At 33.4% G+C, this 23794-nt stretch overlaps 1 protein-coding gene across 3 annotated transcripts in view; it reads left to right on the forward strand.

The window, feature by feature from the left end:
• The window catches only part of LOC129953400 (maternal protein pumilio), a 582858-nt gene that overhangs the window by 79449 nt on the left and 479615 nt on the right, over positions 1-23794 (forward strand). For all 3 annotated transcript variants that reach the window (XM_056066582.1, XM_056066599.1, XM_056066592.1), the window contains exons 4-6: positions 11972-12207; positions 17361-17496; positions 21192-21313. In XM_056066582.1, the coding sequence (XP_055922557.1) occupies positions 11972-12207; positions 17361-17496; positions 21192-21313 (494 nt within the window). The remainder of the gene's footprint in view (positions 1-11971; positions 12208-17360; positions 17497-21191; positions 21314-23794) is intronic.

A 23794-nucleotide genomic window follows, 5' to 3' on the forward strand; every position in this document is an offset into this window, starting at 1 on the left:
CAAGGCTGTCATGGTATCCGCAGATTTTCGCCTGGAAGTTGCTGAAACTCTGTGCAAGATGGGCTCAAAACACGCTGATCTATAGAAAGTGATATTCTAGCAAAAAACATAAATGACCTTCCCAACTCGTACCACCACAACCAGTTCGCCAAGATCAAGTCGGTCACTGGCCTAAATGGAACGACAAAAAAAATACGATAAAGTTCCAAAAATGTTCTGGATTCACTCATACCGTGTGCATTTTGAAGGTCTTGAGTTATAGAGGGTGAAATTTTTACTTAACGACAAAGAATTTATGATTATAATCATTTCCAATAAGGACTTGACAACTTCCCTAAACATAGACCTAACGTCGCTTCAAATGATCTATGGGCTTCAATTCTTGAGTCTGCTTGATCTTCTATGGGTGTAAACCAATGCAACATAACGTGGTTGAGAAAGTCCCTGACTAATTTGACACCTGAACGGCAGCGATATTTCCAATACTTCGACCAAACTGGTGTCTTCCTGAATCGGCAGCATCATAGAACAAATATGTAGACTCTACAAAATTACGACCCGTAATTTATATTAATGCTCATAAAATTCCTGCCACTGACTACGAATATTGGTAGAATTTTTTTTTACGCGTTAAAGAGCTTTGGTCAAAATGTTGAGTTTATTGAATAAATTGACAGTAACATGACAATTTGATTATTAGTAAAAATAAAAGTAAGTTCAAAGTTGTCAAGTATCTCTTAGAAGACCCCATGAACGCAATTGCGCATTTTTTAAGTCCTGACATACAACAGAGTAACTAAATTTGATAAATGAATAAATTTTCTATGAAAATAAAATCTTAAATTCTATGTAACTTCATTAAATTTCATGTGTTCAACACGACAGTCTTCAATCCCAACTTGAAAACTGAAAGTTATAAGTTTTTCAACAGCAACTCCATACACAACTTGGTTAAATAAAGAATAAATTAAAATAAAATAAAATAAAATGCTTGACACTTTTCTGTCTATTTTTTTTATTTCGGTTATCATAAAATTGATGGAACCATCAATGTTTTAAAAAATACATTTGTTTATCTCTCAAGTTTGATTGATTTCGAGTGCAATCAAAATTTTGTATAATTTAATCAAAGCTAGGTGTATATTTTACTAACATTGCTGTCCTGACATCACTCAAGGATATACGAAATATATTAGTTTTATTTTTTTCCTCAATCGATTACAACAGTTAATTTAATCCTTCATCATATTTCACTATCACTTTACGTGTATGTACATATGTTTTTTTGTTTAATAAAATTGCCTAAGGCCACTTAGAAAAACAAAATCCAATAAATAAAAATAAAATATAAAAACCAATGTAAAAATCATTGCAATCTAGGTCAAGTTAGATGACATTCCCCATAGTGACAGTTTTAACAATATATAGATGTTTTTTATGTTTTTATTATAAAAAAAGGACACATATTTACACACTGCCTGTACTAGTTCGATTTTATGCCGACATTTAACTTAGTTTAGTCTATTTGTTTTATTTGTGAAATATTTTTTGTATATTTTACTTTATTTTATATAAAGGCTATGTTCATCAATCAATGTTAACTCTCCCATCGATGTCAACCTGTCAAAAATATGACAATTTTTAATTTTTGATTAGGCCTGTTACAAAAAATGCAGTTATTGGGTTTTGTTTGGTTTGGTATCAAAGTTTTTTTTATTCATAAAAACAATTCATCAATATTCAAAGTTACAATTTAAGTACACGGTAGTCCCCAGCACTACTGCCTATTTATGGGTACAATCTAAGACGATTTATAACCCCTGTCTAATTAAAGAACCAATCAAACCAAGAACCTCAAATTTGTAACACTTACTAAAATATTCGATAGCACCTTACCAAGCCTTTACTCCGTAGAGAACAGTTTCTAAGATACGGCACTTCAAAAATCGAAAAAAAGGAAACTAACTGACAGGCAGGCTGACTGAATGACTGACTGAATGACTGACTGAATGACTGACTGAATGACTGACTGAATGACTGACTGAATGACTGACTGAATGACTGACTGAATGACTGACTGAATGACTGACTGAATGACTGACTGAATTTCTGACTGACTGACTGAATAAAAAAAGCTACTGTAGCTCTTTTAATTCCAAAGCACACAGACTACACTATTACTGACTGAATGACTGACTGAATGACTGACTGAATGAATGACTGGCTGAATGACTGACTGAAGGACTGACTGAATGACTAACTGAATGACTGACTGACCGACTGACTGGCTGACTGAATGACTGACTGAATGACTAACTGAATGACTGACTGACTGAATGACTGATTCAATGACTGACTAACTCACTTATTGATCCATCATCAAAATTATGAAGTACTTCCCGACATCGCAGAACGTTTAAATTTCGCAAGGACTGGAAAATTTCAAAAAAAGCGATTTTTGATTTACAAGGATCTAGTTATCACTTTTTAGTGTTGTAAAATAATGAAATTCAGTAAATAATCAAGGCATGAAAATTATGCACACAGGTGGCGTGGTATACACCCACTTTCTTAAATTAATTCTATGAGTTAAAATTAATATTCACAATTGTTATGGTGCAATGAAATTAAGCAGAGTGAAACGAATTGATTTGCATTAAAAGGACAAAAATCTTAAGTACGGGCGTGGTATCCACCCACTTTCTGAAATTAGGTTTTAATACAAAGAATATTTTTCTATTGCGTCAGGATTAGAGAAAAAAAATTGTTATACAAATTTACTGTTCTGTTACGCGAAAGTCTATAGGTAAGACGTTAGATTAGGTTAAGTTAATGAGTACACAGGAATTGTTCCAAAGGTGTTGTGGAACATAAGATCCAAAGAGGTAACTTCAAAATTCAGCCATAAAATCGCTTAGGAATTATATCATATATAATAATTTACTTATATTGTTGCGAGCAAGCATACGTAGCTTTCTTCACCTTTGCATCTTATTACCTTTGATCTCATCTCTAGTTTCTTTCAAATAAATATTACAACTCTACAAATACTCGTGTTCTTTTTCCTAAATTTAAGAACTATCTAAAAATTAAATGGAATTTTCTTTAGATTTGGCGTTTTAAATAATTTGACAGTTGACATTTAAAGGTTCTCAATTAAAGACACAAAAATAAACATTACCTATTTCAATACTTAAAAATGAAGTATCAAATTAAAGTGTCAGACAATTTAATTAAGTCTGATTTATTTGATTAATTGACGCATACAACAATATTTTGACTTGATTGCTGCAGAATGTTATTTTATTTTTATAAAAATGTGCTAAATCTTCATGTTTCACAAAAGTCAACACATTTCTAAATTGCAATCAAAAGAATGTTTACATACACGTGGATCAGAGGACTTCAAATGAAATTCCAACGAAAAAGTCAAATTTTGTTTATTAATCAAACAAAGATGATAAAGGTATAGATATTTTTTAGTTGTAATAATTAAAATAAAATTCAAACTTTTCTTTTTATTAATTCTACAAATCCAAAAAGTCAAGAACTGTGCCTTCCATTTTCTATCAAATGGAATTTGTATTCCTTTTGTTTATTCATAATTCCAATTAAAACTACGAGTCGACAAAAGTACTTGCGCTCTTGATTGAAATAAAACACGAGTAAACAAACCATTCTACATCGACATCTCGTCATCATCATCATCAGAAGATGATTCGGTTCGGTTTTAGCATGCTTCGATTTTCGCTTGAGTCTAAAGAACTTCGAGGTTTTATTTTTCTAGGACAACAAACTTCAATTAAGGGCAGCGTTACATGAAATAACGTTTTAAATCAAGTGTTTGTAAATAAAAAAAAGTTGACTTCTGCCTTCAGTCTATATTTCTTATCGTCGTTGAACAGCGTTGTTATACGAAATTCGGTTTGGTTTGAAATAGTGGGTGTTTTAAAAACTCGGTCACTCGGCACGCTCTTCAATACTTAGCTTATTCTTTAAATAGTGTCGAGAGTCCTATTCATAACCTGGTACAGATAAGAACAAAGGTTGACTTAGGGACAACCTTGATAGGTCCTGGAATAGTTTTAATGATAGTTATAACTGATGAGTTTAAGGCGAAAAAAACAATCAGATCTACCTATCATTTTTATCATTAAAACAAATCATTGGAATTCATTTTATAGCCCGTTTAAAGCTATCATTGAAAAAATATTCCGAATTGTTTTCAATGATAGGTATAACTGATTAGTTTAATGAGCGAAAACCTATCTGAATTCAGGCATGACATAGACATGTAACTTTGAGAAATCTTGAAGAAAAAACAAATTGCAACAAATCAGTTAAATGGGACTGTAAAAGCCCTTTGACACAATGTACCGTCCTCCTGTTGGAACAACAGAAATTGGTTATCATTAACCAGCAGCATCCATTGAATCTTGTGATTAAAAAAAAAAACATTAGCTTAAACTTGAATTTTTAAGTCAAACTTAAGTTTTGAGTTATATAAAAGAAGCTTTAGCTCAAGTAAGGGCTAAAGATCTACGATCTACACTTAGTCCAAAAAGTCTCCATACAGAAGTGTTTTTTTGAAAAAAAGTACTAGGAGTTAATGTAAAAACCAAAGTGGTGACATCGAAGGCGATTTGATCTGCCCTAACATCTTTGCACGTAGAGAGTTCGTTAGGGGAGCTAATTATTTTAATGCTGAATATCAGAATAATTAACTCAAAACAAGGTAACTCTTCTGCTAGAAGATTCGTTAGTAGAGGGGCACCGCAAGGTTTAATTCTATCCCCTGTGCTCTTTAACATGGTGGTAAATAAAATCCTAACTGGAAGGTTTCAGAGTTATTGCCTATGTGGATGACGTTGCTATAGCGGTTTCAGGAAAGCACCTTAACACCCTAAAAAAAAATCCTAAGATACTACGAGTAAAATACTTTCGACTAATCGGTTTGGACTGATTTAGTCCTATTTTCGAGGAAACACAAAATTCCATATGTTAACCCACTCCCTATATATTAAAGGAATCCAATCAAACGTTCCTGGAAAACGAGTCAATCCACTTTTATATAGATGGATCAAAAACATATGAAAGGGGGTCGAGGTGTGCACTCTGAACGACAAAAAATTTAGTCTCTCATTTCTCCTACCCAATCATTGTCGATTGTTTCCGGCGAAACTTTTGTCGTTCAAAGAAGTCATGTCCTACTTTCAAGAAACCATGAAATTAACATCTAACACTCGTATTTTCTTAGATAGTCAGGCCGCTATCAAATCTCTGGACTCTGTCTCTACAAACTCTATAGCAGTCCATAACTGCCGACTATCTCTAATGAAAAAGGCCCAAGAGCTTAACATTTACCTTCGCTAGGTGCTAGTCCCTAGAGATTTCTCAATTGTAAGGCAAATGAACTCGCCAGCACTAATACAGTACAACCCATTCTACCACGTTGGCTAATACTGGCATACCAATGCTACATGTAAACTATTGCTAATGGAAGACGTTATGAAAAAGGCAAACATCTGGTCTAATAACATCGCCATGTGTCAGGTCACAAAAAGTATCTGTTCTACATTAAATTAAAAGCGATCAAGGTGCTTGCTTTCTCTAAGCAGATTGCATATAAGCTCGATAATCGGTGTCATAACGACGCACCTTCCAATAAGAAAGCACGTCACGCAGAAGCTGAATGGATGAGGAAGGGGAGGAAAAAGTTCTGCACCTCTTCTGTACATGCCCTGCTCTAGCTCAAAAACGCAAGGCTTACCTACGAGAAATCTTCTATAACGATCTCATTGATCTCAATCACGTTTCTTAAGCGGCTTCATTGAGCTTAGAAAAACGTCTCAAGATTTAAGTGAACCATGAAACTGGCCTAAGGTTGTCTCCATCACGGATAGCCACTTTAACCTTACCAATCAAAACTCTAATTCCTTAATGTTTATTCTAAGCAAATTGCTCTTAAATTTAATTTTTAACTTTTGACAGCAGTGAAATGTCAAACTAATGTCAAACCAATTTCGTATAACAACGCTGTATAGCTACTTCAAATTTGTTAAACTAATAATTTGTTTGTCGTTTTTTGTATCTTCTTCTTCTTAATTTTAATCCATTTAAAGCTTGTGCATATAGATAGGTACTAAGGGAATATCGTCAAGCTTTACGAGTACATATTTTCAGGCAAAAACCGAACAAGACTTACATACTTCGTAAAAAGTTGGAAGTAGTATTGTGCCTACCCAAGTGCTAATCCTTATAACTAAGAGTATATAGAAAGTCGGTAGTGTCTATATTTTCTTCTTTTACTTTGGAAAGAGAACAAAAATTTCATATTAGTATTGGCACGGTGGCGTATGAGAAATATTATTGATTAGAGGTTTTTTTTTCCTGTCTTCTTTACTCTCTTTACACTTTGTGCTCTCTGTTTTGGTCCGGAAGACCTAACTGACTGCGAACTTAATACTTTATAGTGTACCTATAAGTTGGATGGTAGGATTGGTTCGGTTTTGTTGGGTTGGGTGCAATATACTTTAAAAGCCATGGGGCTCTAATTATTCAATGACTGACTGACTTCCTCATTTGTTTGTGGTCTGATTTGAATTTATGTTCATTGATTCTTGTGTGAGGAAGAAGTTAAAAAGCCTGCATCGTATGAAGCGATAAATGAAGACAAGACGGGCCTAATAATTCCAATAGACTTTATATGGAACAAATATAATGCTGAACTACTACTACTGATACTTTGCAAAAGTTGCTTCTGAATATTCTTATATCGGCTATACATATATTAAATGTACCAAAAAAAAATTATTCATATACCAGAAAGACTCAAAGCATGTAAGAGTTCCTCAATGTTCTTGTAATCGATACTTTAATTATATAAGAGAATTGGGCTTAGTGGAAGGGAGGGAGCAGAATAAAATGGATTATAGGTTATTGGGGGTGGTGGTAGTTGATGGCGATGGTGATGGCTACTATGGCAACGGACTTCATTGAGAAAAGTTATACGAGGAAATAAGTTCAAAGTACTTATGCCATACATCAGCAGCAGCTGTGGTCTAAGTGATTCATGTTTTTTATTTCTCTCTCATATCTCAAAGCAGGCAATTAAAAGAAAAATAGTTATTGATTTGATATAAAATTGAATTTTTGAAATTTGTATTTATGATGATAATATTTATGAGTGATTTTTTAAGAGCTAACTGAAGCTTGGTTAGGAACGCGAAACGTGCGCAAGCTGTCAAAACCAGTGTTGCCAAAATGAAAATACCAAAGAAATCAGTAATTATTTATATCACTTTTGCGTTTTTTTTTTATGAGTAGGACTCAAACCAACAAAACTATAACTAATATAAAAAACTTTGCTTCCTTTTCTATCCTCTCATTTTTCCACTAATGACAAAACATAAGTCCTGCTCCTATAAAATTAAATATTAACAGGCTAAAATTGTATTCAACCTTAATGAAGGTCAAGACCAAAATCTACGAGTTAAGATCCCTCAGTTGGAAGTAAAGAAACTATTAGTTTGTTCCTAGATCTTTAAATTCAGCACCAAACCCAAACAATGTTCATTTCTCGGTTACTACCAAAAATTGTAGCTGATGACTTATTGCAACATCTCATTGCCTTCAAATCCATTTCCAATTCCAACCAAACTGCTCCTCACACTTTACGCGAATCAATTTGCAACAGCAAATGGCCCCCTAAAACTTTAGTAAAAGAATCTAAAAGGTCCCTTCTAGGTTGAATACTGTATAAAGAATTAATAGCAACACAACTTCAAAAAACTTTGTTGGTTCTCCCTCTACTAAAAGAGTAATATTTTTAATAATTCTCAGACTTTCTCTGAAACATGACTAGACATGGGACTTTTTGATCAAGAGTTCTTAATTTTCATCAAAGATCCTTACGTGGATAAAGCAAATTCATTAGGTTGTAGAGTCTTAATAGCTATTAGAAGACTATTTTTGATAATGTTTAAGTGACGTTAAACAAAATCTGGCATTATTTAAAGATGGTCCAGAAAGGATTCCTCCAATTTTCTTAAAATAATGTAAGTCAGTAGTAGTGTCTTCCATTCTTCTCATATTTGCATTATCCTGAAAATAACGTACAGGGAATTACGTCAGGAATTTGCTTTATATTAGAGCAAGAAGCTGATTTTTATTTTGGTAAATGTTAAAAGTTACGTCACAGTTTCGATACAGTCATTTCACTATTGCGCCACACTTTTATTCAATTCAATTCACAGTTACGCCATAGTTACGTCAAAGTTACGACATAGTTATGTAAAAGTTACGAAATAGGTATGTCACGGTTACGACATAGTTATGTCACAGTTACGTTACAAAAAGTTACAATAACGTCACAGTTATGCCACACTTACACTAAATATTTTCTACTTGAAACGATCTTCATTAAGGAAGTAAGGTTTTCAACTGATATTGTCTAATTTTCCGTAAATAGCCAATTGTATCAATAGAAAACTAGTTTCTAAAATATTATAATTATTGAGGTTTCTAAAAATAGTTTTATTTAACTGCTTTTCAAAAGACAAACATAATTCTGAGGGAAATATTTTTGATGATAGAGTCTATGTAGTTTAAAGGCTGAATTTTGTTTGCTTGAGCTGAAATTCATCTTTTTTGACACCATTTTTTCTTTTTAAATTAATTTTACGCGCAATCAGGGTATTATTAATACCCTCATAATGCACATTGGTTTTAAGTATTTGTACATTGCAAAATGAGTGAGAAATATTGAGGCTAGTTAAGCATGTCACATTCGTGTAGTACGGTTACAAAAATAATCTCTGTACTTAACAGTAAGTCCGAAATTGGGTTCAAGGGTAAACTAATTAGCATACCTAGAAGAACGGGTATTATGGTTGAATTGTTTAAGAGGAGAAATGCTGCAACTGGCTATTTGCTAGAAAATTGTTTAAATAGAGATAAAATAATGATATCTATGATACCTTACGGCAGTGCTCGAGAAATACAAATGTTTCAGTTCGACAACTGTCATCATATAAAGAGCTCCCTTTCAAACTCTGTCCAAGAGACTCAAGTGAACTATTGGAGCACATGCCCAAATATGGAAGTTGCACTCGAGTACGAATAAGGGTTCTTAAAATTATAGCCAGATCTACTTACTTACTTCGATGAAAGTACCACTCATGAAAAGTGACCTTGGTTAAGGGTGAAGCTTTGGCGACAGTAGATAGCATTGAGTCTTTGAAGCATTGAATTCTATTAGGTTTTTCATTCCCCATTAGAAAAAGCTGTCTAGATCAGAATTTAATAAGCTTATCATACGCTGCCGTTAGAAGTTTACATTCGAAGGCCTAGGATGAGAATCTTAAAACAAATACAAAGAGTGTTTTAGAAGTTTCAGACAATAAGGAAGAATATCGGAGACAAAACGGAGCCCTGTGGAACACCACCGTCGATTACTGCTTGAATTGAATGTTCGAAAAGCTGATTTCTTACCCAACAAAGAAGAGATTCATTGAAAAGAGTTCATTGATGCCGAACATTAATATCAAGGGTACTAATTTTACTTTCTTTAAACCATGAGATCACCACTGAACCTTTTCCTACGAAAGACATACTCCCGGTCAATAAGAAGCTATCATTCTTCCATGACCTTAGAAAGAAGGACGTATGTGCAATATGACGTTAGTAAGATGTGGAGAAGGATTAGCTTATATTTTTTCGCAAATGACCATACATTTTTACTACCTTGCGGACATTCTAGAATTGTCGGCTGTAATTTCTGTATTATTTTGAAATAATAAATGCTCCAGTCATAAGTTTCTAGCTTTGCTTTAACCAAGTCGAAACAGTTCAATCATATAAAGAGTGGTTAGATTTTAAGGGCCAATGTTGAATGTGAACCACACTTAAACGTCAATTTTTCTGTCTGCATTTCATTTGACATTCTTCAATTTTAGACTAATTCAATTTGAACCATGTTAAGAAACGCTTAGTATTCACACGCTTACCAGGTGCAATTGACGTCAGAACTAAAGCCTCGTGACAATTGGCAATAATTGTGGCAACAAATGGCGACACTGGATGATCAATTTTCGAATAAAATCATCTTCAGTTATGAGGCACATTTTCACCTTAGTTGATTCGTCACTAAGAAGAATTGCGTCATTTGGGCGAATGATAATCCAACAGTGACTGTTTGGTGCTGTTTATGGGCTGGCGGCATCATTGAGACGTATTTTTTTTTTTTCAAAACGAGGCCGGTCAGACAGTTACTGTGAATGGTGTTCCCTTTCGTAAGATAATATCGAGCCTCAATTGAAAGCTATGGATGGGCACGATATGTGGTTTTGAAAGGATGGTGCCGCTTGCCACGAAACAATTGCTCTTTTGCCGTTTGCGCTCCAAATTTAATGGCCATGTTATCTCATGTGGTGGCGATGTCAATTGGCTGCCAAAATCACGTGATTTGACTTTTTTCTTTGAGGTTATTTGTAATAAAAATCGTTGATATGCCAGCAACAATCAAAAGCTAAAGGATAACAAAATTTGGCACATTAACGCCATAGAACCTGAATTTTTCCTTAGCGTCGTCGAACAAATTTAGACCATCGAATGAACGGTTGCCACCGAAATCGCGGCGGCCATTTGGCCGATATTTTGTTTCTTACATAATTGAACCATGCCAATATTATCATAATAACAAGAAATTACAATAATTTCCTAAATAATTTGTCTTCTATTCAAAATCAACATCGGCCCTTAAAATTTAACCACCCTTTACATGGGTGTTACTATTTCTTTTCTTCATTTTCGCTTAGCTCTGCCATAAAATTTTTCAAGAAATTTTATTATATTGACATATTCGTTGTTTCTGACGTTTTTCTGCAATATATTCATTTTTTTTGTTGTTGTATTGTTCTTCTCTACACACACGACTATTCTTGGTTGTGTCTTTAAATTTTTGCAAGTGCTCCTCCTCCGACTCGTTCTTTTCCCTTCAAGCGGTGTGGCGGTGCATTTAACACTTGTACTCCTTTCAGATCATTGACTGCTGGTTATGGATGCTTCAGCAGCAACCGGCTAGGTTTGCTGGTGCTGCTGTCATCCGCAAACAAGACCTTGCGCATTGTTAGTCCCTTTAACATGCATGTAAATATTTCTACATGAAAAAACCGAAGAAATAAAAACAACAACAAAAACACAGGTGAAGTGCAGCAGCAGCAGCACTTCTGATGACTACGTCGACTTCGACTACAAGTGACGACGTTGGCTTTTAGCTTTTCGCTATGCAGACTTTTTGCTTTTGAGTCAAGACTTCCTTGGCAACTCTTGGAAAAAAAAAACTACACTCGAAGGTACCTCCCTACAAGTAGTACTTTGAGTTCGTCGTCGTATTCATTCTGATGTTTGTACAAGTCCCCCCTATTCAAGTTCGTGGTTCCTCTTAGAACCTTTGGTAAAAAAGAAGGTTTTCAAGTCCCCCTTTTTTTTATTGTTGTATTTAGTCTTTGATTAAGGTCAGTCCTCCCTTATGTGAGTCCTTCAAACCATAGGTAAACTCGTATGTTGTGTAGTTCTGTTTGTTTCATTCTCGTTTTTTTTTTTTTTTGTCTTTTCTGCCTTTTTTCGCTTCGGCTTTGCATATAGGTCAAGTAAATCCGGGTAAATGATGATGATTATGATGAAATCCACCACAAAATAAAAAAGAGAAACCATCGTCGTCAGGGTGCAAAAAAAAAATTAAATTAAATTCCGAAAAAACCGAAGAAAAATACGTTTTTATTTAATCTCCGAATGGACAGGTGTATACTTACTTCAGCTTCCATCTCCCTTATACCTTTTTTTTCAGTAGATGCAAAGAATGAAAGAAAAAAACCTACTGCAATCAGCTTTATTAAATTTTAGCATATTTTTCTTTCTACCCACGTTTGTACATAATTTTTTCTCATTTCTTTTTACTTCTTTTATCCAGATAACAACATCGACTGCAAAGAAACTATGGGAAAAGTCCGATGGTAAAGGGCCAAATGGTGGTGGTGTATCGGCGGGACCATTAAATCCATTGCATATACCTGGTGTTGCCGATCATCCAGTGTGGAAGGATTCAACATGGTCGACACAAGGCGAAAATATTTTAGCACCACCAAGACCGAGGACATTTCCTCAGGCACCAGATTCGAATTCAACCGGAAATGCTGGAATACTGAGGTAAGAAATAATATAAGAAAACCATCATCATCATCATCATGGTTTTTCTTTATTTTTATTTTGTTTGTTTTTCATTTATAATTGAGTTAATAATTTGTTTATATTTAATAATAATATTCTATATTTAAGTTTATTAAAAAGAAGTAAAGTTAATATGATTACATAAATAAAACGAGGCTGTTAACTTCCCATCCCGTCTGTCGATTGGTCTTGTTTAAAAGTTTGTAGGTGTTTGGGATGGGTTAAAAAAGTTGTCAGTTGAATTATTCTTAAAAAATTTAGAACAACCAACAATATTTTTCATATAAAGAAAAAGTTTAGTTTGAAAATCTAGTTTTGTTAAATAGATTTTTAGTCGAAAACAAATTTTTACCAATTTTAGTACTATTTCTTAAATTTTTACAAATTGGATAATTGAATAATTTGAGAGATATCAAGAAACGAACATCAATTTTTACCAAGTTTGAGTTTTTTATGAAAAAACGGACTGTTGGATTTTTGTAAAAAAAACTACTGAATATCAAAAACAATATTTTCTGTGAAATACGAAAAGTTTAAAGACACTATTTTTAATGTTTGAAAAAATATTTGAGTTGAAAATCAATTTTGACCAACTTTTGTTAAATTTTCTTTTAAGTTTTTACTTTTTGTAAAAAAAAACTGTCAATTTGACTTGTCTCAAAATGTTGAAAACAATAAGTTAAAATTATTAGGAAGCCATCATTTAAAATTTTTGAAAAGATATGTGAGTCCAAAATCAACTTTTACTAACTTTTGTTAAATTTTCTTTTAAGTTTTTATTTTTTGGTAAAAAAAAAACTGTCAAACCGATTTGTCTCAACATTTTTTGGTAAAAAAAACCACTCATGCAATTTTCTTGCATCTTTCAGCATTATTATCTGTATAACAAAAATTATTTGAAGTCGATATCTCTTCTGGTGCTTTATTAAATATATTAAAAGAAAAAAGATACATTCAAGTCAATGTTATTCGTCTAATTTGGCGATGAGATCATAGATTGTATTTTTGACATCTCTTCCATTGCATAATTGCACGCAGAAGAAAATTTTCATATCACAATATTCAGAAATATTAAATCATTATTAACACTCCTTTGATGGAGAGATTACAATTGAAGAAGCTGAATACGATGTTCATTGGGAGGCAGATCATAAGAATCTTCCCAAGGATTCAATACTATAAATTTCGTAATAAGGAGTCCATACTTGCGATGCATTTTCAAAATGAGGACGAACTTGGCAACTGTACAAAGAAACAGTAACATAGGGATCATTGAACTCCTTTGCCCAGCGTTTTATAAATCCAAGCATGGAACTTGCCTTATTGACAATAAAATTAATGTGATGTGTAAACTCTAAGGTAGAACAGAAATAATCACCTAAATCTTTAAATGTGGAGACGCGACAAAGCTTTTGCTGTGATATACAATAATCAAATACACTAACGACTCGTTTTTTAGTAAAAGTTATCGTCCGGCATTTTAAAGGTTGAGGGCAAGGCTATTTTTCCCACACCAAAATGTGAAACTATCAATGTCTTCTTGGAAAAGGATACGATCATGGGTGGTCTTTATAATCTTAAAAATGTTCAAGTCATCAGCAAAAATGAGAACTTCACTTGAAAGTAGACATGACGATACGTCGTTAATAGACAAGATGAACTGAAAAGGGCTAAGATGGCTTCCCTGGGGAACACCAGATTGAGCAGTAAAAGGTTCTGAAAGACAATTTCAAAATTTTACCTTATAGGATTTGTTTTCAAGGTATGATTTGATCCAATCAAAGAAAAATGGTGGAAAACCAAGAGCTTTGAGTTAAAATAAAATAATTCCGCGGCCTAGTTGGCCTTGTTCTAAAGCGTTTGAACATATGTTTGAAAATGTGAGGAGATTAGTAACGGTTGACCTTTTTTCACAAAACCATGTTGCTGTTCGCAAATGAGATTTTTACTGAATAACGCTGCACTTTCACAAACAACTTGTTCAAACAATTTAAGAGCATTGCAATGGGCCTGTAGTTTGTTATATCCGACTTGTTACCTTTCTTAAAAATTTGTGTTAGAAATGACTTCTTCCATATACTGGGAAATTTGCCAGTTTTTAGAGAAAGTTCGAATAAGAACGCAAGGGGTTCAACTAAAGCATTACTACACTTTTTTTTAGTACTATCGGGGGAATACCATCGGGATCAAGGACCGTATTCTGTAGCCTGTGACTACAGCTAGTTTGCGGAAAGGAGAGAAGATTATGAAAATATACTTCGTCAACTTCTTCAGAGCTATCAACAAATGACTCACGGAAATTTGTTGCGAAAGCGTTACAGATATCAACAGTTTTATCTAGCGAAAGGTTCTTGTAAGTGAAGTTAACTGAAAAGCCTTCTGATTATTTTCTTTAAGTTTACAAGTTTTCAAAATTTTTTGGGATTCTCTTTCAAAGAGGTGCCCATATCAGTAACATAACAAACGTATAAAAGATAAGAAAGAGACTTAAATTCATTAAATAATTCAACATAAACAGAGAAGTTGTTTGGAGAAAGAGTTTTGAGATAAGTTTTCCATGCCTTATTTCTTTTGTTACGAAGTTAAAGCAATTCTTTTGTGTGCCAAGGGTGGTTAAAGTTAGTATTTCTTAATTTCTTAAAAGGAAGATTTTTTTCTAAACAATTATTTAGGATCTTATACAAAATTGAAACTGTTTCGTCAATATTAGAAAATGCTAAAGTATCAGCAATTCCAGAAATGGTTAAATCTTCAGACAATTCATGATATTCAAACATTACCGCCTTATTCACAAAGACTTTCTCTCATAAATCTTCCTTCTTTGAGAAATCATAGGATGTACTTGCAGTTTTCTTTTATTGATTGAATAATAAACGGACAAATGTCATCACCATCAGTTCTTGGTAGTTTAAACTTTAGTTTTAGTCATTCAAGTATAAGAATCCAGAAACCATCGAATACTAATTTTATAAGATCAAACTATGATGTACATAGCCCCTAAAATCAATTAATTGAAAGCTATAATCAATTTCGCTCTTGTATTGATTCACCAAATGATAATATAAAAACTATAAGTATTTAGATCTTAAATATATATTATATTGATAAGAATTGTTAACGTTAGTATTTAACGAATTATAATAATAAATAAATAACAGGGAAAACAGATATGGACTCAAGGAACATCCCTGTTTTACTCCCATTTTTGTTAAACAAAATCCGAACTTTCTTCACCATTATACACCGCAGTTATATTTCCTTAATTCCGCAATTCTATCTTTGAGCTTGTTAACAGTTACGCATACTTCTTCTTCTGTTATAACAGCCTCCAGAATTTCATCTTTGTAAAAGTGTTTTGCGTGCATCGGCATCAATAAATCTTTATGAAAGCCTTAAAGGTTGTTTTTCAGAATCAAATAAATGATGTCAATGATTTGACATTTCCCATTAAGGATCTTATGGATTCTTTGTATATTTTTTATTTTAGCATACATAAAAAGCCTTTTGAAATATTGGTCGTTTTGTTTTCGGCTGCTTCACATTCAGCGTCATAACAGCAGGCGTTTGTCTACATGACGGATACGAGTTTTTTATTATTTTTTCAATGTCCCCTATACTCAAACCTTCTTAGACTTGAAGATCCCAATTAATATTCTGACGATATTTCGACGTTTTGTTCTCTTTTTTTATTAAAGTTTCGTTCTTTATAAGTTTAACTGAAAGTGGCGTATGTCCGAAAGCTGCATACTCAAAACTTCCAAATCATGAACTTTTTAAATCCACACTCCATTTACTAGGCTCAACTGCTGAAAAGCCTTGTTGGCCTACTAAAGTGAATTCGCCACTTTTATCCGAATCACTTGTACCATTCATTACGCTGAACCTAATTAAGTTGCAAAGCTCAAAAAACTTATGTACATCCCCTCTGATTAAGGGTTATATCCTTTAGAGTTTCTTGCTTTTTCTGTAAATATATTGAAAAACCATAACCTTAGCTCTTGATAGATGTTCACTTCAAGTTGATGCAAAGATTGCATGAAGTCTCAAATGAGTCGAATCAATTGATTACAATCAAATAATTGAAGAAAATTGATTGTAATCTTTTGAAGGTCAAATATCGCAAATTTCGCATATTTTTAAGTCTTAATCTTTAGGGAGATTCAACGAATGCTTTATTTTTATTGAAGTCATAAGAGATTGAAATCCCAATAGATTGAATTTTCAACAGATTGAATTCCCAAAAGATCGTATTCCCATAAAAGATCGCATTCCTAAAAGTTTGCATTGCTTTACAAGTCTTCTAGAGAATTTACAGGACCTTTTTGACAAAAATTCTTAATAACTTCTTATGCTTACTTGGAATTTTAGGGGACTTTTTGTCACTTGTTAATAACTGGACTACTTAGGTTAAAGTTGAAAAACAATTCAACCGACAGATATTATTAAAAAAAAAATCAAGAATTGAAACTTCTTTTGAATTAGATCTCCCGTTTACTTCATACAAATCTTAAACAGCCTGTGCTTTTACAGTTTAAGGAGTTGCCTAAATTTTGCTTAACTAAGAGCATTAGAGAGCATATTTTTGATATACTTCATTCAGCTTTCAAACTACAATTTTATTCCAATGTCCTCACTGCGATAGCCTATGTACAATCTACAGGAGTGGTTAGATTAAAAGTAAAATTCTGGAAATATTAGGGCTTTTTAACTCGGATGGTTTGGGTAGTACATTAACTCCAGCGCCTTCGTTAAAATTTTAATCTTAAGCAATAAACGATATTATGTCTTAGCTCAACTCTGATAAAGGAAACTTTAAATAAGAGAAGTATTAAGATTAAATACAAACGGAAAACCCGCCATAATAGTTCTAGAAAAGTCGGTGCGAGTTTGGTGTAGAACTAAAAGTATTCCAACTTTTACAAGCCCACAAAAACGGTTAAAAATTTGATTTAATAACAACCTTTTTTCTAAAATTCGCAGCTATAAATATAATTTAAACTTAAAGTTATTTGTTTTAAGACCTTATATTAGTTTATATTATTATTGATGAAAAATAAGTTTGTTTAATTACAATTTTTATTTGTAAACGAAATTGAATTTATTTTACTTATTAATTTTTCTTTTATTTTCAGCCCCCGCGATTCAACAAGCGGCTTAGGTGTAAAAATGGTTGAATACGTACTTGGTGGTTCTCCAACAAATAAAGAGAGCCCATTGTCAGGTTTGGAGCCTCGTTTGCGAGCATTGAAATTTGATGACAATGATAAAGTAAGTACAAATTTGAAAAAAAAAACATATTTTTTTGATATAGTAAAAAATACGTTTTTTAAAAGAAACATTATTTTAGTCACAATATAATTCAAGAACTACTTTCCTTTTTTTTAAAGCAAGTTAACCCTTTTTAGAAGGTTTAGAAATTGATAAAAAATAGAGGTTATAGCTTGCCACTATTATAATTTTAGAAACAGTTGTTCATATCATAACTATTAACACCCTCCATTGGATAAGCTACACATTTTTCGAATACCAATTCACTTAAGTGAGTTTTATACTACTCGTGAAGTTAATAATTCCATGGCAACTATATCACAATCAGTTGGCGAATCACACTAAGGCAGGTTAACTTATGTTGGGTCCGCAAAATAACTTTTTTTATATGCAAATGCTATAAAAACATCGAGTGTAGCTTCAGCAGTGTGGCATGTAGCGCGCGCCGTCCTGTTAAAACCAAATGTTTGCAATATCCTCCTCTTCAATTTTTGTGAGCAAATATTTGTTCAACGGACCCGATAACGATCTCCATTGACTGTAATGGCCACTCCTTGCTCATTTTCGAAGAAAACTGGCCCAATCATGCCTCTGGACCAAAATCCGCTCCAAACAGTGACTCGTTTTGGGTGCATCGGCTCTTCAATGTATGCGAGCGGGTTTTCTTTGCACCTAATGCGCCAATGTTGCTTGTCTAAATCCCCCAAGATCAAAGTGAACATAATCTGAAAAGATGATTTTTTTTTGGCAAAATCGGCATCTTCTCTAATCGTTAGCGTTGTTCAAGCGTATACACAACCATATTCCTTCAGCGGAAGGATAAAACTATATATCTGTCAAATTAGACATGAGCTAAGTGTAACCATTCACGAAAAGCACTAACGTTAGATGGCATACCCTATATAAAATCAAGCAATAGAAAAGTCACCTATCCTTGACGACATAAACAAGTTACTTAAATAAATAAAATCTTTGAGTGTTATTAAAGATCAAACAATTATTATTAATGTCTGTCTTAGACGGTTCTATTTCCCAGAGTCTTGGAAAACAGCATCAATCATTAAACCGGTTTAACCTAGGTATAGGTTGTAGGCCTATTAGGTTGCTTTTTGTGTAAGCAACTTGTTAGAAAAGGTAATCAATGAAAAAAGTCGAGTCTGGGATAAGGTATTGGTTCATAATCACAAGTCCTTAGAGTTTACAATGCGAACAATACAAATTATTCAAAGCTTTCTGTCCGATAGAAAGTTAATGGTTATATTGAATCTTTATTCATACATAATACAATGTCCGGCGTACCGGTACTTTGGCCCATACTTTTTAATATGTTTGTATCTGATCTTCCTCTACTTAAGGTAACCTCAAAATTGCCATGTTTGCTACCTTGGTTTTAAAAAACTCCATTCTTCAAGACTACCAAATTCTGGTTTGCGAATCGAGTTCCCGCAAACACAAACTTTCAAATACCAGAATTTTCACTTCTGAAAGACTTGTCAAAATAAATTGGTACGTTATCCATCGTTAGCCTTGGAAATTTGGAAAAAAAAAATTAAAAATTTAACAAAACTAGGTTAAGAATAAGACTAAAGCCTTAAGTGACTAAGGCTAATCGCACCAATTATCAGAACTAAAAAGTAGCACGTTTTTTAGGAGCGAGAAATTGCAAAGTCTATGTCACGATTAAACATTAAAAAACTTATAAGAATTCATAAAGTTTTTCGAATGTCAAAAAAGTCAAAAAAAATCATATTCCTTACTCGAAAACTCAGATTTCTTTTAATTTTAAATTTTCCAAAAAATGGATTTTTTACTACAAATATTGTCTTGATACGTGTGGTTTCAAAAAAGAATTAAAACGAATAAAATAAAACATCATTGTCAGAAGTGTAGCTTTATTATAAGGGTAAGGATTTGCCATTATGTATTAAAAAATTGTTTCGAGGAAGTGGCTGCCAGAGGTGTTTATGTACATGATCGTGGAGGCCACGCCACAGTCCCACGACGCCAGAAATGTTAAAAAAGATGACCATATTTAAAGAACTAACAAAGATATAGGTTATGCTAAAATAGCTACTGGCGGGAAAACTAACGCGGTTGTGTTACCGCATGGATTTTAAGATCTACCTTACTCGTTGAACCAGGCAGAGCAAGCTATAGATGTCAGATTTTCTTAGATCACTAGGATCATTATAATAAAATCTTTTAAGCTTTAGTCTTCGTTTTTGTGACACTGCAGGACATGAACATATAAAGTGAGACACTGTCTCATCTTCTACCTCATCTATGCAACTTCTCTAAAAAATGTTTGCATTAGCTCCAAGTCGAAAAGGTTGGAGTAATGGAGTTTTCCGATTTTGGATTTGTTGCCATTCCAATGGAAAACTATACCCATTTTGAGGAAGTTCGTCAGCTTTGCGGTTTACTGGAATGTGTCTGTGACCAGTCACCCAAACAAGGTGGATATTGAACTGATCTACCGTCTCCAAAAGATATGATAAACAGTTTCGAGCAGTTGGTGAGTTGTTTGAGATAAAGTCCAATGATTTGTTTGCAGCTTGACTACATGAGAAGATAAGCATCTGGGTTGTAGAGCCAAGATAGGGCTTCCTTGATGGCCAGAAGTTCTGCTTGGATGAAAGCTACAGTGATTGGAAAGACGAAACACGCCTCCACTTACCCCGTCATCGTCATCGGTTTTTGAGCCTACCAAAAGATTCGTTTAATAAATTGATTGTTTCGTTGATTGTATGACTTGCAGCGCCATCATAATCATCATCCTCCAATTCAAGTACGAAAAAGTCATTGATCGTGGCGGATTCATTTTTGAAAAAAATATAGACCGATGATTTCCAATGCCCATAGAGCGACTCAAATGTATGTAACAGCGGCGGTGTGATTTGTGGATTGTGGATTCTGATCACTTTAAATACGGAAATCTTTCTTAAATGAGCTTCATCGTTGAGTGATTATGTCGACCGAATCTTGGACACAGAACCTGACCATTATATTCATAGCAAATGTTTTCGATTTGAAAACGTTGTTCATGATGAAATCTAATCGTAAAATGAGAAACTAAACTGCACAAAAATCAAGTGACAGCTGTCAAAAAGACCAACTCTGAAAAAAGTATTGCCAGATTGAAAACAAGACGACCAAAAAACAAACCCCTTTGTTTTAAAACTTTCAAAAGTGATGAAATAGAAATAATTTTAAAAAATATTGGAAATCAGAATTATTTTCTTAAAACAAGACTCCAATTTATGTTCTCGCACTACCCCAACCCATATATCAAGATTCATTTAGGGAAAATTCTTCATTATTTTGTCTCGTCGTCGTCCGTTTCGTCGCCTCCGCATGTCTGTACTGTACTTTACATATGTTCGTGATGCATGTAAATATTTATTTGACCTCGAAATAACCAAAAAAAAAAACACAAAATTCTGTCCCGATCGATATATTCACATCCTGCTCAGAAATAAATACAAAATATATAAAAAGGGTGGGCTGCGAAATAACCGTGATTTTATGTTTATTGGCAAACAAAATACACACTCTCACTTCATTCACATAAAATAAGAAGAAAACAATCTTTATATTTTATCGAAAAATTTCATTTTAAAAAAAGTAAAAATAAAATATGTACATATGTATATATTTATCATGTATTTTATTTGTGTTTTTGTTTTCTTTTTCAGAATCATGATGACAAAGAAAAGGCTAATTCTCCGTTTGATACAAATGGCTTAAAGAAGGACGACCAAGTTACCACGACAAATGGTGTTGTTGTCAATGGAATCGATGATGACAAAGGATTCAAGTGAGTTTTTCAAATTTAGTTCTAATTTTTTTTTTCTTCGTTCATACTGTAATAAATTTTGTGCTTTGGATTTATTGTTTGCCAAAAAATGTGAACAGGTTTTAAAACAAGAAAAAAAGATGTTATAGCAGCTCAAAAACAAAGAATAAAAACTCTAGATTGCTACTTGGTGCCCTAGTTTTGAAAACATTGATTATTTTCTAAAAATATACAATGTTTGTGTATGCAAATTTAAAAATTTAACAAAAGCATCAGTGGCGTCAGGGAGTCGAGGTAGACTTCCTCAATTTCTGCTTTTCTCTTAAACCAAACCAAACCAATGCTTCCAAAAATATAGAAATAATCTGCTCGATAGCTTTTGGTGAATTTTGTTCGAGTCTTTCAAGACTTTCTTCTTCATAATTGTTGTTAATAATTAATACATGTAATGTTTTAAAATTATTGTCTTGAACATTTTTTAAAGAATTACAAGTGTTCAAAACTAAAAATAAGCTTTTTTAAGTACCAAGTCTAAAAACTAAAGTTTTTAAAATAAAGGCTGGTTTTTTTTTAAGGGCCGATGTTGATTTTAAATAAAACACAAATTATTCGGGAATTTACTGTAATTTGTTTTTGTTATGATAATATTGGTATTGTTCAATTATGCATGGAACAAAATATAGTCCAAATGGCCGCCGCGACCTCGACAGCACGCCTTGTCCATGATGCTTAGGCATAATGGAGTATCTGCGCTGCTAATTTGTCAAATTTTCTCTTTCATTAGCTCAGGTATTGTTGCTGGCTTATCGACGGTGTCAAATGACATGATCTTAGCGGCCAACACAACCATTTAATTTGTCGTTTAATTGTTTCGTTAGATTTGTGCCATTTGGCACCCTCCTGTTGAAACCACAAATCGTCTACATCTATATCTTCCATAAAAAAAAGTTCGTCATTATCTTGCGATAGCAAAAACCATTTACAGTAACTACCTGACCGGACTCATTTTGGAAAAACTACGGCCCGAAGAAACAGCCAGTCCATTTTTCGAAAGTTATTAATGGAATACCATACGTCCAAATTCGGCAATTCTGGTTATTGACGAATCCATTGCACTGAGGTGACAAGGTGCCTGATTACTGAAGATAATTTTGCTCGAAAATTGATTATCCACTGTTTCCATTTCTTGCTACCATTCTCAAAAAGTCAAAAAGCTTAAGTTCTTGAGCCAATTGGACCTTGAACTTCGACGTTTTGAGGTGGATGGTTCTTCAGCCACACTATCGGAAATAGTCGCAACATTTTCTGCAGACCCGGTTTGCTCACATTTTGTCCACGATTTTTCCTATTCTACGCACATTTGGACGGATAAATTGACTGAAAAAATCACAAAGTGCACGGTTTGCATTTTGATTTGATTACTCATTTTCATAATAGGCCTGAATAACTGTTACGCATTTCTTTATTGTGTATTTCTCTAGGTTCAAATCGAGTTATTCTGAAGTAGAGAAATGTCAAATAAATACAGAAAAAAACTTGACGTTTAGGTGTGGTTTACATTAAATATCCGTCCTAAAAATCTAACCACCCTTTTTTAGAAAAAGTTTCAAGTCAGTATATATCTATTCGCGCATTCGAAAGGTCCAGTTTTCGCCCATAATTCAGGCTGAATTGGACCAATGGTGTGATTTTCGGCTTATTCGCATAGACCTCCATTCACACCTCGCTTGTAAATCTCGCGTGGGTTAGTGTTGTCCCAAATTCGACAATTTTGCCATTTACCAATTCCAACTGCTCCAAACGCACGACGACGTTGCGTATTAATTTTTGAGTTTAGTACCTGGATCAATTAGATTTTTTATAGGTTCAGGCCCAAAAGACGCCGCAAAACTATCCAAGTTTTGGTCAGCGATAGGCAAAGTCCTTGTGAACAACACGAAATTGACAGCCTCGGATTCGGTAGATTTTGGGTTGATTGGTTGATTAACTGATTGTTCCCTGAGCCGGTGCGCTCGAATTCGGCCTCCAAATGTTGAATAGTCAACTTGGAAGGACGAACATGTACGCCATAAAAAGATCAAAACGCGTGTACATAAAGTGCAACTATTTCCACATGTTGCTCAACGCTTTAACTTTTTTTGTAAGGTTTCTATTTTTTGTAAAAAAAACTGTCAATTTGATTTTTCTCAAAATTTTAATGAATGTTGACAACAATCTTTTTTTAAAAGATAAAAGTAGTTTAAAGCCAATATTTCGAGATTTTGAAAAGATATTTGAGTCGAAAATCAATTTTTACCAACTTTTGTTAAATTTCCTTTTAAGTTTTCATTTTTTATAAAAAAAAAACTGTCAATTCGATTTTTCTCAAATTTTTACTAAATGTTGACAACAATATTTTTTAAAAGATAAAGATAGTTTAAAGCCAATATCTCGATGTTTTGAAGAGATATTTGAGTCGAAAATCAATTTTTACCAACTTTGAGTAATGTTTTTTTAGGCTTT

Source organism: Eupeodes corollae, chromosome 1 (assembly GCF_945859685.1).
Source record: "Eupeodes corollae chromosome 1, idEupCoro1.1, whole genome shotgun sequence".
Lineage (NCBI taxonomy): Eukaryota > Metazoa > Arthropoda > Insecta > Diptera > Syrphidae > Eupeodes > Eupeodes corollae.